The sequence below is a fragment of the Vipera berus genome, assembly GCF_964194415.1.
Source record: "Vipera berus genome assembly, chromosome: Z".
In the NCBI taxonomy this organism is placed as follows: Eukaryota; Metazoa; Chordata; class Lepidosauria; order Squamata; family Viperidae; genus Vipera; species Vipera berus.
This window is the reverse complement of record NC_138205.1, coordinates 40,094,950-40,109,252: the sequence shown is the minus strand read 5'-3', so window position 1 is coordinate 40,109,252 and position 14,303 is coordinate 40,094,950. Positions and strand designations below refer to the sequence as shown.

The following is a 14,303-nucleotide window of genomic DNA, read 5'->3' as shown; positions in this document are numbered from 1 at the left end:
ATAAATAATCTGTCCTTGTAGTCTAGTGATTTGTTTACAGATAGGACAGTTTCCACGTTTGAAAAGAGTACTGTGAAGGACAGCTGCAAAACAAGTGTTGCACTGAATTAAGCCAGACTTTCTGAGATAAAAGGAATCTCAGAAGCAATTGCCCTGAATGTACTGCTGTTTTTTGATTTTTAGTTATATAATTCACATGTCATTAGGCACATGGGCCACTACTTTCCTGCTCCACTCTCCTCTTTCTTAACTCAAAGATTATAGCTCTTCCCAAGAACCTCTGGGCAGTTTAAATGCCCTAGAGGTCTAATCAGCAGGGGCTCAGCTACTTTCCTGCTCCACTCTCCTCCTTCTTAACTCACAGATTGTAGCTGTTCCCAAGAACCTCTGGGCAGTTTAAATGCCATGGAGGTCCAATCAGCAGCGGCTCAGCTACTTTCCTGCTCCACTCTCCTCCTTCTTAACTCACAGATTGTAGCTCTTCCCAAGAACCTCTGGGCAGTTTAAATGCCCTGGAGGTCTAATCAGCAGGGGCTCAGCTACTTTCCTGCTCCACTCTCCTCCTTCTTAACTCACAGATTGTAGCTGTTCCCAAGAACCTCTGGGCAGTTTAAATGCTCTGGAGGTCCAATCAGCAGTGGCTCAGCTACTTTCCTGCTCCACTCTCCTCCTTCTTAACTCACAGATTGTAGCTCTTCCCAAGAACCTCTGGGCAGTTTAAATGCCCTGGAGGTCCAATCAGCAGGGGCTCAGCTACTTTTCTGCTCCACTCTCCTCCTTCTTAACTCACAGATTGTAGCTGTTCCCAAGAACCTCTGGGCAGTTTAAATGCCCTGGAGGTCCAATCAGCAGCGGCTCAGCTACTTTCCTCCTTTACCCTCCTCCTTTTTACTCACAGATTGTGATGTATTTAATGTGAAAAATTAAAATGACCTTCAATAGTCAAAAACTGGAACCTCCTGAATGACACATTAGGCTGAGAGTTTCCCCAAATAATCCTGCAAGAGATATGTTTGCATAGTGAAAATATAATTCAGCTCATCTTTGCTTATTCAATGTAATCAGCGTAATCATTGAGAATTTTATTGGTAGAATCTCTTGCACACTATTATTTGTGAAAGTGGCTGAAAAATCATGCACAAAGAATATTCACTAGGTGTTTTATCACAATGGAGAGATGTAGGATGCTACAGGGGTCAGTCAGGCATCTTCTATTACAATATTTTCATTAATTATTTCAATCAAAATGTGAAAAAATGCACATCAAATTTGCAGATGGGATAGCTTATTTGATGGGATAGCTTATACCTTAGAAGAGGGGTGCCAAACTCGTGACGTCATGTGATGTGTTGTGACTTATCGTGACTTTTTCCCCATTGTCAGCAATGGGGTGGGTGTGGTTTTGCCACGATGCATCTGGCCCATGGGCTGGCAGTTTGACACCCCTGCCTTAGAAGATATATACAATTCAAAATGAACTTGATAGATTAGAATAGAATTTTTTAATCTTGTTATCCTGTAGGATCTCTTGAAATAATTGTTGTCTCAGATATCTCTGCATAAAAATAATTAAATAAATCAACACCTTGCAATACATTTTTTTTGTTGTTGTTAGTTGAGAAGTCATGCCCGACCACATCGTGGACAACATTCCTCCAGGCTTTCCTGTCCTCTACCATCTTCTGGAGTCCATTTAAGCTCACGCCTACTGCTTCAGTGACTCCATCCAGCCACCTCATTCTCTCTCGTCCCATTCTTCTATTGCCCTCAATCTTTCCCAGCATTAGGCTCTTCTCCAGTGAGTCCTTCCTTCTCATTAGGTGGCCAAAGTATTTGAGTTTCAATTTCAGGATCTGGCCTTCTAAAGAGCAGTCAGGGTTGATCTCCTCTAGGACTGACCAGTTTGAATGCCTTGCAGTCCAAGGGACTTGCAGGAGTCTTCTCCAGCACCATAGTTCAAAGGCCTCAATTCTTTGGCGCTCAGCCTTTCTTATGGTCCACCTTTCACAGCCATACATTGCAACTGGGAAAACCATGGCCTTGACTATACGCACTTTTTTTGGCAGGATGATGTCTCTGCTTTTTAGTATGCTGTCTAGATTTGCCATAGCTTTCCTCCCGCAAGCATCTTTTAATTTCTTGGCTGCAGTCCCCACCAGCGATGATCTTGGAGCCCAGGAAAATAAAATCTGTCACTATCTCCATTTCTTCCCCATCTATTTGCCAGGAATTGAGAGGGCTGGATGCCATGATCTTGGTTTTCTTAATGTTGAGTTTTGCAGTCCATTAGTGTGATCAATAAGCTGCCTTGTGATGTCTAAAAATCTCCACCATTTCATGGTATACAAAGTTCAAAACATAATATTTGTTTATTAGAAGGCAAAATCACAAAACTGTGGCTCACTTAATTTGACCATGCTATGCAGGGAAATTCACTGGACAAAGCAATTATATTTGGAAGATTTAGTGGCAAAAGGAAACCAGGCTGTCAAAGAACTGTTCTGAACCAGCCCTCTTCTAGCAAACCCCGATTCAAAAAGAAGAGACTGGAGTGCGTCCAAGGCTAAAAGGCTTCTGCCAAGATTTAATTACGCAGTTAACAAAAACACTAGAGCTTGTCTTCTCAAGCGGAAAAGTTGCTTTCAGCAACCAGCCCCTCCCCAAACACTCCTTTTATAGAGAGCTCAGGGCGTGGTCTCCCTGTGCCTCCTCCCGAGGAGACCCGCAGCCTTTTTCTGCTTAGTCCTGCTCGACTGCCTCCTGCGTCGGGCGTCCTTGAACAGGGCCAGCTGTGGGTCATCATCCTCCGCACTATCGGGCTCACGCAGCTGAGAGGAGGTCCCCGGCTGGGAGCTCTGCCAAGCCTGCAAGCCATCATCAGCCGGTTTGTCACCCACACACACCTCCTCCCCCTCATCTGAGTCATCCGATACCTCTGAGCCGGGTGCCGAACCCACAGGCTGACCCTGAGTCACAACACGAACATGGTGATTGAACACCATCAAATTTGATAGCAGCCAGAGCACAGAAAAACTCATAGACGTTGTGCAAGATTGGAAGAAGTGGAGGGACCTGGCACATAGAATTTCCAAGAGTTGGACATGACTGAATGAATAACATCATCATCAACAACAATCTCTTGCACAATGCCTATTAATCTCCTTGTAGAATTCTAAAGTTCTGTAAAATACTATTTGGTATGGGCTGAAAGTAAAAGAATGAATAACAAGAAGAGAGCAGAGTTCTTCAACTTACTAGTCAAATGCACAGATATAGAGTAGGGACACTTGGTTTTATAATGACATCTGTGTAAGAGAAATCTAAATACCGGTAATAGGTGATTGCAATGGGAGTCAACAGTGTAGAGTGGCTGCAAAAAAAAAGTAAATGCCATTTTAGGCTGCATATTTACCCATCACTTTGGTAATGCCCATTAGCTAACTTGTATACTAGCACCCCAGGTGGATGACAGTCTAGCCCAGGGGTGTCAAACTTACAAGGAGATTAATAGGCATTGTGCGTATTAATGGCTTTTCGATCTATCTGGCCTGGACTGAGGGGGTTTTTAGTTTTAAGTTTTAACATTGTTTTATTGTTGGACTATTATTAATTTAATTCTTTTTAATTCTATTTTTATCTTAATTTATATTGTCTTTTAAATATTGCCCTGTAAATCGCCCTGAGTCCTTCGGGAATAGGGCGGTATAGAAAAATAAATAAATAAATAAATAAATAAATAAATAAATAAATAATAAATAAATAAATAAATAAATAAATAAATAAATAAATAATCATATTTCTTCATTTAAAACCCAAAGTCTTTCAGTATGAAATGGCCATATACCAGCAAACAGCAGCTTTAGCAACTAATTAATAATTAGTTATAGTAATATACACTCTGGTATGTAAAAATGGTCTTATCTAAAGGAGTTATGGTGTAGCTATTTATTTCTGATGTTGAGTAGAATATTTACACTATAACTCTTTTATACATATGTTCATGTATGACATATGCTCTTCTGAACCTAAAAACATAGAAGAGTGATATGGACATAAGCAGTGGTGGGATTCAACCTGTTTGCAGCACTTCGGCAGAACCGGTAGCTAATTTTTCGTTGCCCAGGCCCAGAATGGACTTCTGGAAGTGGCATCCACACAGAGAACTGGTTGTTCACATATCTGAATCTCACCACTGCACATAAGAGATACTGAATCTTCCCTAGAGGAAATTAGCTCAACTACAATAATCAAGGTGATTAAATTGAAGAACATTTGAGCAATGTGATTTGTACAAAGTTGAATAATGGATTATGTTGATATGGTGATTGAGAGGTGTTCCTTATGACCCAGGCATTAGACAATTTGTACTTTTAATAACTGAATAAGAGCTTGTTGAAAAAGTAAAGTATGTTCCAATGGAGCATCAAAGAACTATAGATTACCAAGTTCTAACAGATCGGGGTAGCATTTTTAAAAAGACACCTATGTTCCCCACAATGAAGCAGTCACAGAATTCTCCACTCCTTGTATCTGCTTTGTTTTGTTTCTGTGGTCTGATTTTCAAATACTACATTTTCAAATACTGATTTTTTTTAAAATGTAATATCTGCCAGTAACTCTCCTATTGATAACTGTATTCAATTTTTCTTGCATGGATAATCTGGATTTCTTTTCACAAAGCTTGCTGCTAAGACATTCACAATCTTTATTTTTTTCAGGAATAAGCTGAGGTAAACCTCTAGACAGATAGCTAAATTATTAATGTGAACCCAGTTAAACTTTTATTTATATTAATTAGATGTAATTACAGAACTCTGAAACTTCAGTATGTTTTAAATCTGCTATTAAATATGAAAATGTAATGCCATGTACAACATAAGAATCTAAGACAGAAATAACTTGCAAACAGAAGATTTATTGCATTGCAGCAGAAAACAGAACATGGTTTTTAAGTCAGTATTTTAAAGTTAGAAGAAAGCATGTGTAGGATTTCTTTCTCTAAATTCCTTGGGTTCCATAGTTAATCATTCTTTGATTTCTCTAAGTAAATGTGATTAAATCTGAATCCCAATCCCTTATTAGTAAAAAGCTGCTAAGCTGCAAATTGACAATTGATTATGATGGCTTTCTTCTACCCAAGTTTTCCCTCAAAAGCAAGCTTTGAAATATTTTTTTCTTGGAGTTTATTTCGATGTCTTTTCTTCCACTGATTTCACTTGGGAAGAGATGACTTTGCCATCCACCAGTTCCTCAACAATGGTTTTAACTACCCTGGTTTTGGTGGGTTCTGTCAAAGAAAAAATATAATAGTGTTATTGATTAATAGTTCCAGTTTTAAAAGCAGCACTTTATTTGGTAAAACCTCTCATCATAAGATGATACTTATAGTAGGGTTCATGGAATCCTTTCCCTCTTGTAATATTCTAAATTTTGCAGTGATTATCAAGCTGAAACAAAAATAGATTGTGCCAGCATTCCTTTAGCCTCATATAATAGTCTTCAGGGCCCATTCCTTAATCTTATATTTCAACTCATACTTTTCATTTGTTATGCTGGCTGGGAATGGTGGATGTTTTAGACTAATACATTTGTAGATTAAGGCAACATTATTCCAGTCAGCTGTGAAATAAGTCATCTCACCCCTCAAACTGATATCATCAATTTTTGCCTTATGCCCTTGCTATTAATGGTTGATGCTTCCTAGTTCAAAATCCTGATGGCAGTTTAGACTGTGATACAGGTCGAGCAAATTTTAAAAGTATTAGGAAAACATACAATTTGGTTATGAATGGAAGAGTCAAGGATTTGAAATACAGTAGGTTTTGTTAGTCTACTAGCCTTCAGAAATGTTAACATTTGACTTCCTAACTAGTCTAGTTTTTGATTATCTTCCCTGGATACTCTGAGAGACATATCTAGTACATCTGGATGGCATCAGATCTATGTCTGAGCTAACAAATGGAATAAAAGGTCTTGGAGGAATTAAAGATAATTAAACCCATGCATTTCATTTAATGAAATGAAATTGTTCATGATGAAATATTTCCAATTTTGTGTCATGTATTTTTAGATATACCAAGTCAATACAAATAGCAATATATTATTTCTGAAATAGTAGGATTATAATTACCTCTGATTTGAACTTTTGTCTCATAAGCAGCACGCATACTGTTAACAAGGAACACAGTATTAACAATATTGTAATACTTATATGAATCTTTAAAGCTTGAGAGCAATAAATATTTAAGTAAAGAGAGATATACATTCTGTGTCATGCATCTTATAATTTTGTTATTCCTATCAATAAATTTCTGAAGTCTACTAAATCAATTCAATAATGATGTTCAGCCTTTGATTTTTTAAAGAAAGGAAATATAATAAATTAATCATTTATGGATACTCTATGAATTTCTAGACAATATCAGAAAGGGTTGTATATATTACTTTTTTAACGTTCTGCAGAGGGCACTAATGTGAGTTTTATTTGTTATTTGGTAAAATTAAAGAATAACTAGCAGGAGTAATAAATAAATAAGAAAATAGAAACACCTCCTCAAGAGATCCTTAATAGTTTGCTTTAATGTTTTTAAACAAAAGCATTATTTTGTTTTGCATGTGTTTCTGATACATGATATGTGCCATGATTCTGATGTCTAAAAATACGCTTCTACAATTGGTAAAAAGAACTTTAAAAAAGAAAAAAAAGAATTTGGAAGAGTGCATGCTCTTTCTTACACACTAGGACTGATCTATATAATCAGGTTGACCACACTTCTTCCCTACATTTCTTACCAATTCGTCAACATATAGATAGTAACAAGCATTGTGGTTGAACATATGGTAGATTCTTTTCCTCTGATGGATCCAAAGAGTTAGCTCCAACTTCTATCTAGCTGTCTAAAAACACAATATTTTGGTCTGATCCAGTATGGAACATATGTAGCTCAATGTATTCTTCCTTACAGTGGCAAAAAAACATGAGAAATCTACAAGCAGAGATGAATGCAGTGGCAGATATTTCTGTAAATAAATATCCTAAGCCTGAATCTACCACCATTCATGGTGTAATTATTGCCTCATCCAGTTTTGAAAAATGTTTACTCACCTTTCCCCATCTAGCAGACGTCTGTATGTTTCTATTTCCATTTCCAGTCGGGTCTTGATGCCCAACAATTGGTGATACTCTGAATTCTGACATTCTGTTTCAGCCCTGATCTGCTGCAGCTGTTCTTCCAGGCTGCTGACTTGAAGTTGTAACTGACTAAGCTGAGTGCTGTAACTCGCTTCAGTTTCTTGCAAGGTTCCTTCCAGAGATGCTTTCTGTTAATTGGAGAAGTACACACAAGCAGGTTAAAGGTTTGTTATGAGTCCCTCACTATTATTTTTCCATCCCCCAATACAATATTTCATGACTCTGGGATTGCAAACAACATGCAGTTTTTTGTTTCTTTTTTTTTCCAATTTGGCACAACAAACATAAATACAGTTTATATTATGCCTATAATACAGCCTTATAAACAAATTTACAGAAGTTACTAGCCATTAAAAACAATTCAGGGGATAATTGTCATTGTTTCCATGCTAGTCTCAGGTCAGTAAAGGCATCCCTTTCTAATCCAGCAAGGAAATTCAGACTGGTATAATTTATGGGGATCCCAACTGTGATCTGAGATCTGAATTTTGGAATTTACATGAGTGCATCCGTGAGTCTTTATTTCCATCTAGGATCCTGCAAATCTTCAACTTAGGAATTTGTAAACAGAGCTTTATGAAAAGAAAGGGTAAGTCTCTTTCAGACCAGAGAACTAGATGTTTCTTTTGATATCCTGCTGTTTTTCAGAGAAAGGAAGCAAACACAAACCTTTGCCAAAAGGGATTGTAATTCAATTTCCAGGGACTGAAAATTCCGTTTGAGTTCCATTAATTCATTCCTGGCTGTGCTGGCAGCACCAGCATCATCGTGGATCTGTTGCTGCAGTGGCTGGCTCTAGAAGGAGGGACAGATCAATAAAAAATATAACTTGTAAGCAACATATAGAGCAAAAGTAGGCAATTCTGAGGAGAGTGGTGTAATATAGGTGGATTATAACACACAAGAGTGGGATCAGAATTTTCTGGGGTTTGTGGGGCTTTTCTTATGAGTATTTTTTATTTTTTTATTTTAATTCCATTTATATCCCGCCCTTCTCCGAAGACTCAGGGTGGCTTACAAGCTTAGCAGTAGCCTTCATTCTATGTATATGCCTGCTTATTAGGGCTTTCACACACACCCCAAGCGGCATTATTACAAAGTCAGCTTATTGCCCCCAACAATCTGGGTCCTCATTTTACCTACCTCGGAAGGATGGAAGGCTGAGTCAACCTTGAGCCTGGTGGGATGCGAACCTGCACTAATTGCAGGCAGCTGGTGTTACTTAAGGAGGCATTAGCCCACTGCTCCACCAAGGCTCTAGAGTAGAGTACAGTATTTTCTTTTTTCTTTTTTAAAGAATTGTTTCAACATATACATTAATTTTTGTTGTGAGCTATCAAACTGACATTTTAGTGCAATTGGGGGAGACTTGGAAAAAAAAATAATTGAGGTACCATCTTACCATTTTGATGAATTGTTCTTCCGCTTCTCTACGGTTTTGTTCTGCAAGATCTTCATATTGTGCTCTCATGTCATTCAGTAGCTTAGTCAAGTCTATTCCCGGAGCAGCATTCATTTCCACTGTGACATCTCCTGTAGAACTGCTCCTCAGTAGTGTCATTTCCTGAATATAAAATTGGAAGCAGGTTACTTGTACACTTCAGAACCAGTGAAATGTGGTTGTGGTGCTTTTTGAAATCTACCTGAGAGATACAAATGAAGCCATTTTAAAACAGTCCTGTGAGAGATGGAGAATAGTAAGAGCCACAGTACCCCTGTTGATCCTTCTGTTGACTTATATCTATTGTAGGTGTAGGTGAAATTCACAGTTTTTTATTAGGTGGAGAGCAAAAACAGGCAAGCATAGTTCCTTCCTGTGTAAGCACTAACAGAATAAACCAACTCAACTGGATTTTGATAGATAACTTTATGTTTGTTGTTAGCTGCGAAGTCGTGTCCGACCCATCGCGACCCTATGGACAACGTTCCTCCAGGCCTTCCTGTCCTCAGATAACTTTATAGCGAACCTTTAAATGTGTCTCTAAGTAAAAGATTGGCATTTCCAGATGTTGATAAGAAATTCTTAATATATTTGTTGGAAGGATCCCCAGGACAAAATAGAAAATGATGTGTGTCTCATTAAGGCTTGCCTTGGGGCTTTGGAATGGATCCAATCTTCCTGCCTGGCTTTGGAACGTTTATCAGGCATGGGGGTACTAAATTAATGTAGGGTGTTCCAAAAATGGAATGTGCACTCAGTGTTATTTATATTTGTTCTACAATAGGAAATTTTCTTGTTACTTTGCTTCGGCACTTGTATGGGGCACTGCCCATCTCCAATCTCACTTAGGGTATAATCAGTACCAATGCTGGTTTTTAGTACCTGTATTGCTTTTTATTTTCTTTTTTCTTTTTTGAACTGCAGTCAATCTGGCTTTCTTTTTCCCCTAGTAACATGCCTCAGCTCATAATCATTTCAGCCTTGGGACATTTCATACTCTTCTCATGCTATGCTTATTACAGCAATTCACGTTAATTTTCGCCCTTTGGGTTTCTGCATGCCAAACCTACTTTGAATGAAGTAAACCACCTAATGTACCTTTCAAGCAACTGGTTGCCTAGGTTGTAAAGGTGTTATTTTGTTCACAGTAACAAATAAGCGGATCAGGAACAGTGAGAGGAAGTTTTAGATTTGCTTTCTGGCTGAGGTGCATATGATAGGATTATTAATTCAGGAACTATGTACACTATACTCAAATAAACTTGGAAGAGAAACAGATAAAAAGGTAGAAAGAATTTGAATGGGCCCACTGACCAAAGATGTAACATCATTAGCAATACATCCCACCTTTATCCTTCCAATCAAAAACTCCTGTGAAATTTTGAAGTTGGAATTATGGGGACTAACATGGGTACTTTTAACTCAGCATTTGCCAGATTTTGATGATGACTAAGCTTTTCATCTGGGAATGACCTAAATATTCCAACTTTACCTAGGTATAAGATACTGATCTGCTAATTGATACTAGGAGGAATTTACAATCCAAATTACAATCTCTGTTGGGAAATAATTTTATATCACATAGGCAACAGATGAAAGTACACTACTAATTAAATTATGACACAACTAACCTCCTTAATTTTGATAGAGTGTCATGTTCTGAAAATTCAGCTGCCTTGTTAGATATGGATTCTTTTTTCTGTTCAGGTGGACTTTTTCATAATGTTATAAAATGTGATTAAAAATTGAAAGAAAATGAAAGAACTGCTCTCTTTTCATCAATGCTAATAAATGTAATGGTTAAAAGAAACCATTCTAATTGATAAATGATAACAATATGTAAGACTAGTATTCTTTTTAAATATTCTTAATTTGCTGAGATTTTAGATGAATCACTCAAGCTGAATAGTTAGAGATCAGTTGGAGGATGATTGTCTGAAAGTTTTCTATTATGGTTATCAACTAAGTGTCATAGATAAGTGAAAATTCAAACTGGGGTCTTTCCCTGTCTCAAATTAACATTCTATGGACAGCTCTAGACCCCTATCCTATATTCTGCAGACTCCTGGTATCTTAATTCAGATATTATACTAAATTATAACTTATCTGCATTGTCTACAGTCAGAAACTTGACATTAGGATTCTCTGGATGTCCTAGGTTAAAATTTCTAGAATTCCCAACCAGTACTGGCAAAGAGTTTGAAGATTAGTGTTATATCTGGAGTCTTACAACTATAAATTAAAAAAAGATTGGTTTAGAATGTTGATAAAGAAACTCAACAAAATTCAAATTCCCTTTTTGTTGCATTTGAAATCCATGCAGTCGGTTCTGTGGATTAGGATGGAAACCAAATAAGTCCTTTACCTCCTCATGATTCTTCCTAAGGTATGCCAGCTCCTCTGTGAGACTTTCAAGTTGTGCTTCTAAGTCAGAGCGATTCATGGTGAGATCATCAAGTACTCTACGCAGACCATTGATGTCTCCTTCAACATTTTGGCGAAAGAAGAGTTCATTTTCAAATCTGGGGGAAATACATGCATTTATTAATTGAGCAATAGCTATATTTAGCAATGAAAAGACAAAAGCAGAGCTAGAAAGCACTTAGTAAATTGTAAGTATTGACTTAGAACATAATTTAAGTTAATTTAAGGAAATTCACAGAAGGAAAATGTTCTTGCTGCGTCCTAATTCAGCTTCTGCTGACCCTAAAATATCACTCTTATTAATTGGAAACTGCTGAAAGCAAAAGGATGAAGGAAGGAGAAACTTTTTCTTTATGAATATCTATAAATTAGTTTATTATAGAACCCAAGCTCAATTTTGAGTAATATCTCTCTGCTTCCCATTTCACAAACTTCAGGAGACATTATTCTTTGGTCAAAATGTAAGTTTATGCATATGTAGATACAGAAAGTATCATCAAGCTCCTGAGAATATAAATATTTGCAGAAGTATAAAGAAATAGGTATCTTCCCCCACAAACAACATGGATAGTGCACAAGAATATATGTTGATACATGGAGGTGAAATGGAAAAAAATGAAGGAGAATGAAATGCAGCATATTCAAGAGATTATGTCTGACTGAATAGAGGGACATTACATTGGCACATATTGATTTAATTAATTCTATCCCATTACGTAGTAGCTTAGAAACCAAATAGCTGCTTACAAACTTGAAAAAAATTCTTTCCAAAGGTTTCAAGGTTGAATGATCATTAGGAAAGGACAGTGTGCTCTTCTAGAGATTGGACTGTATGACTTAGTAGGATTTGTTCAAGTTATTATAGTTGATACATGGTCAGATTCTGTAAAGGTGTGGATGTGGAACTTAGATGAAAGACTTCTCAGTATATACACTGAGTACAGTATATAGTATATATATAAAACCATGAATCTTTGAACTGAATCTTTTTTTTCAAATCACAATTGTGCTAATACGGTTAATATAATAATGGTAGATAGCTGAATACCAGACATGATACTATACCTTTATATGCTTTCTTATATTTATACATAACTGAAGATTACCAATTTTTCAGAACTTAATGGCTACCAACTGAAGACATACAAATATGATATCATACTTAAAAGTTCTGCTAAATAAAGTCTAATTAATTTCAGTGGATCTTTTCTAATTATAACTTAAACTCAGATCTAACTCCTAGTCAAGATAACATTAAAGTTGTAGAGAGAGTTTTAAATGTTACACTTGTCTTTATGCTCTTAATGACCCTAGTATTTGTAGAATATGTGATAAGGTGTAAAAACTGTATTTAACTTACTTCATTCGGAAATCATCAGCAGCAAGTCTGGCATTGTCAATCTGTAAGACTACATTAGCATTCTCAATGGTTACATTCACAATCTAAAAAGAACAGCATTTATTACAAATCAATAATAAGTGCATGTGCTGATAGAAAATACTGCTTAGTTATTTTTAGTAATATATTATATAATAAGGGATTATCCTCAAGTGCAATTTTATTTATTTGCTGAGGATATAAACAATCTACCAGACTTATCAACAGCTAAATGAATATGGAATTGTATTTTATTTTTTCTAAATTACTGTGGTTAATATATTGTCTTAGACCTTTTCCTTCTTCAGATATGAAGTATATAGATAGGCAACTAAGTTTGTTTTTAAACCAGATGTTTCATGTATACATTTATGAAAATATGATAAATTCTGTTTGAATTGCAGTGATAAATTCTGTTTAAATTACAGTGCTTCCTTTAAATTAATGTGTATGAAACATCAACAGTTTAACATGAGTTTCATTTTGGGTTCTAATCAATTGGACCACCCAACCTAGTTAAGCAGAGTGCTTTAGACACTCTGCTTTTATTAAATGGTTCTATTGAAATATGTCTTTTTTTCTGAACTGAAAACTCCCATTTATGCTAGTTATTTTTGGACATCTTTATTAAACACATTAAGCACTTGATAAAGGAGTCATTCATTGCAGTATAGGCTAAGATAGAAACTTATTTTGTACTCTTATAGAAATTAGAGAAAATGTCAGTTGCACAAGAATGTTAGACAGAAATTGAGAGAATGTTTGTTTTCTTACCTGGTTGCGGAGTTCATCAATCATGTGATGATACTTGCTGTAATCACGAGTTACTCCAGGTGCCCCAGGTCCATTTTTCTCATACCAGTGGCGAATTTTACGCTCAAGCTCAGCATTGGCCTCCTCCAGGGAGCGCACCTTTTCCAGGTAGTTTGCCAGGCGGCTATTTAAATTCTGCATGGTTTCCTTTTCAGCCCCAGCCAAAAAGATACTATCACCAGCTCCATAGGCCCCACTCATGGAAACTGATGAGTTGGAGCGATAGTTTGCTCCATAACCACCACCGGCCACAGAGGCACTGCCAAAGCCAACACCGCCACCATATCCAGATCCACCAAAACCACTGCACATAGCCCCTCCATAGCTACTGCCTAACCCTGCCATAGATCCCCCACCAAAGCCATACAGACTTCCTCCACCAATGCCTGACATCTTGGCACCTCCTTCATAGGAAGAAATTTTCCTAGATGCAGTAGAAATTCGAAGAGACATTGCAGTTCACTGAGATGCTACTGCTCAGATACAACAGGCAGAATCAAAGGGCAGGCAGAGAGTATGCTAACAGGGCACTTGTCTTCTGTCTTTTATAGGATTATTAGGGTGTTGCTTCTGAAATTCCTCCTACTTCTGGCGAAATTTTTTTTTGTTTGCTCAGCAGATGTAAGCTACAACTGGTTTTCTCTTCCTCCCCCCCCCACCCCATTAGCATTTAATTCAACCTATGTCCATTTGCAGTTTAGTGCCCCAAGGGTGTTTGTTATGCTGAGGGTGGAGTAGGGAGGAACAAAGTCAAAAATTCATTATGATATTGGAGTTGTGAGTAATTCTTTCCCTCATCTTCTATTAGACCCCAGGCATTACTCTTCCTATTCCCAGAGCAAATCTCCAGGTAACATTAATTTATCATATTACCCTCTGAGCTTTTCTTATTCACACAGTGGAATAATGGAAAGAATAGAGGACCTCAGTGTTTGCCTTACAGTCACATTTTCTCATTGAGAATTTGATCCTCTGAGGTCAATAGGGTAAAGGCCTAACTGGTAGTACAGATATATAATATGTGTGCTACCTCACTTTGAAATTTCATGGGTTGG

The 14,303-nt window shown here is 37.0% G+C and overlaps 1 protein-coding gene across 1 annotated transcript; it reads right to left on the bottom strand.

The window, feature by feature from the left end:
• Window positions 1-4,952: 4,952 nt before the first annotated feature.
• Window positions 4,953-13,701, bottom strand: LOC308677536 (keratin, type I cytoskeletal 24-like; the record flags this gene model as incomplete). Its single annotated transcript, XM_081344017.1, has 8 exons — window positions 4,953-5,287; window positions 6,131-6,168; window positions 7,106-7,320; window positions 7,862-7,987; window positions 8,595-8,756; window positions 10,999-11,155; window positions 12,418-12,500; window positions 13,210-13,701. The coding sequence occupies 8 exons, from the start codon at window positions 13,699-13,701 to the stop codon at window positions 5,184-5,186; spliced, it is 1,377 nt and encodes a 458-aa protein (XP_081200143.1). The 3' UTR covers window positions 4,953-5,183.
• Window positions 13,702-14,303: the final 602 nt, after the last annotated feature.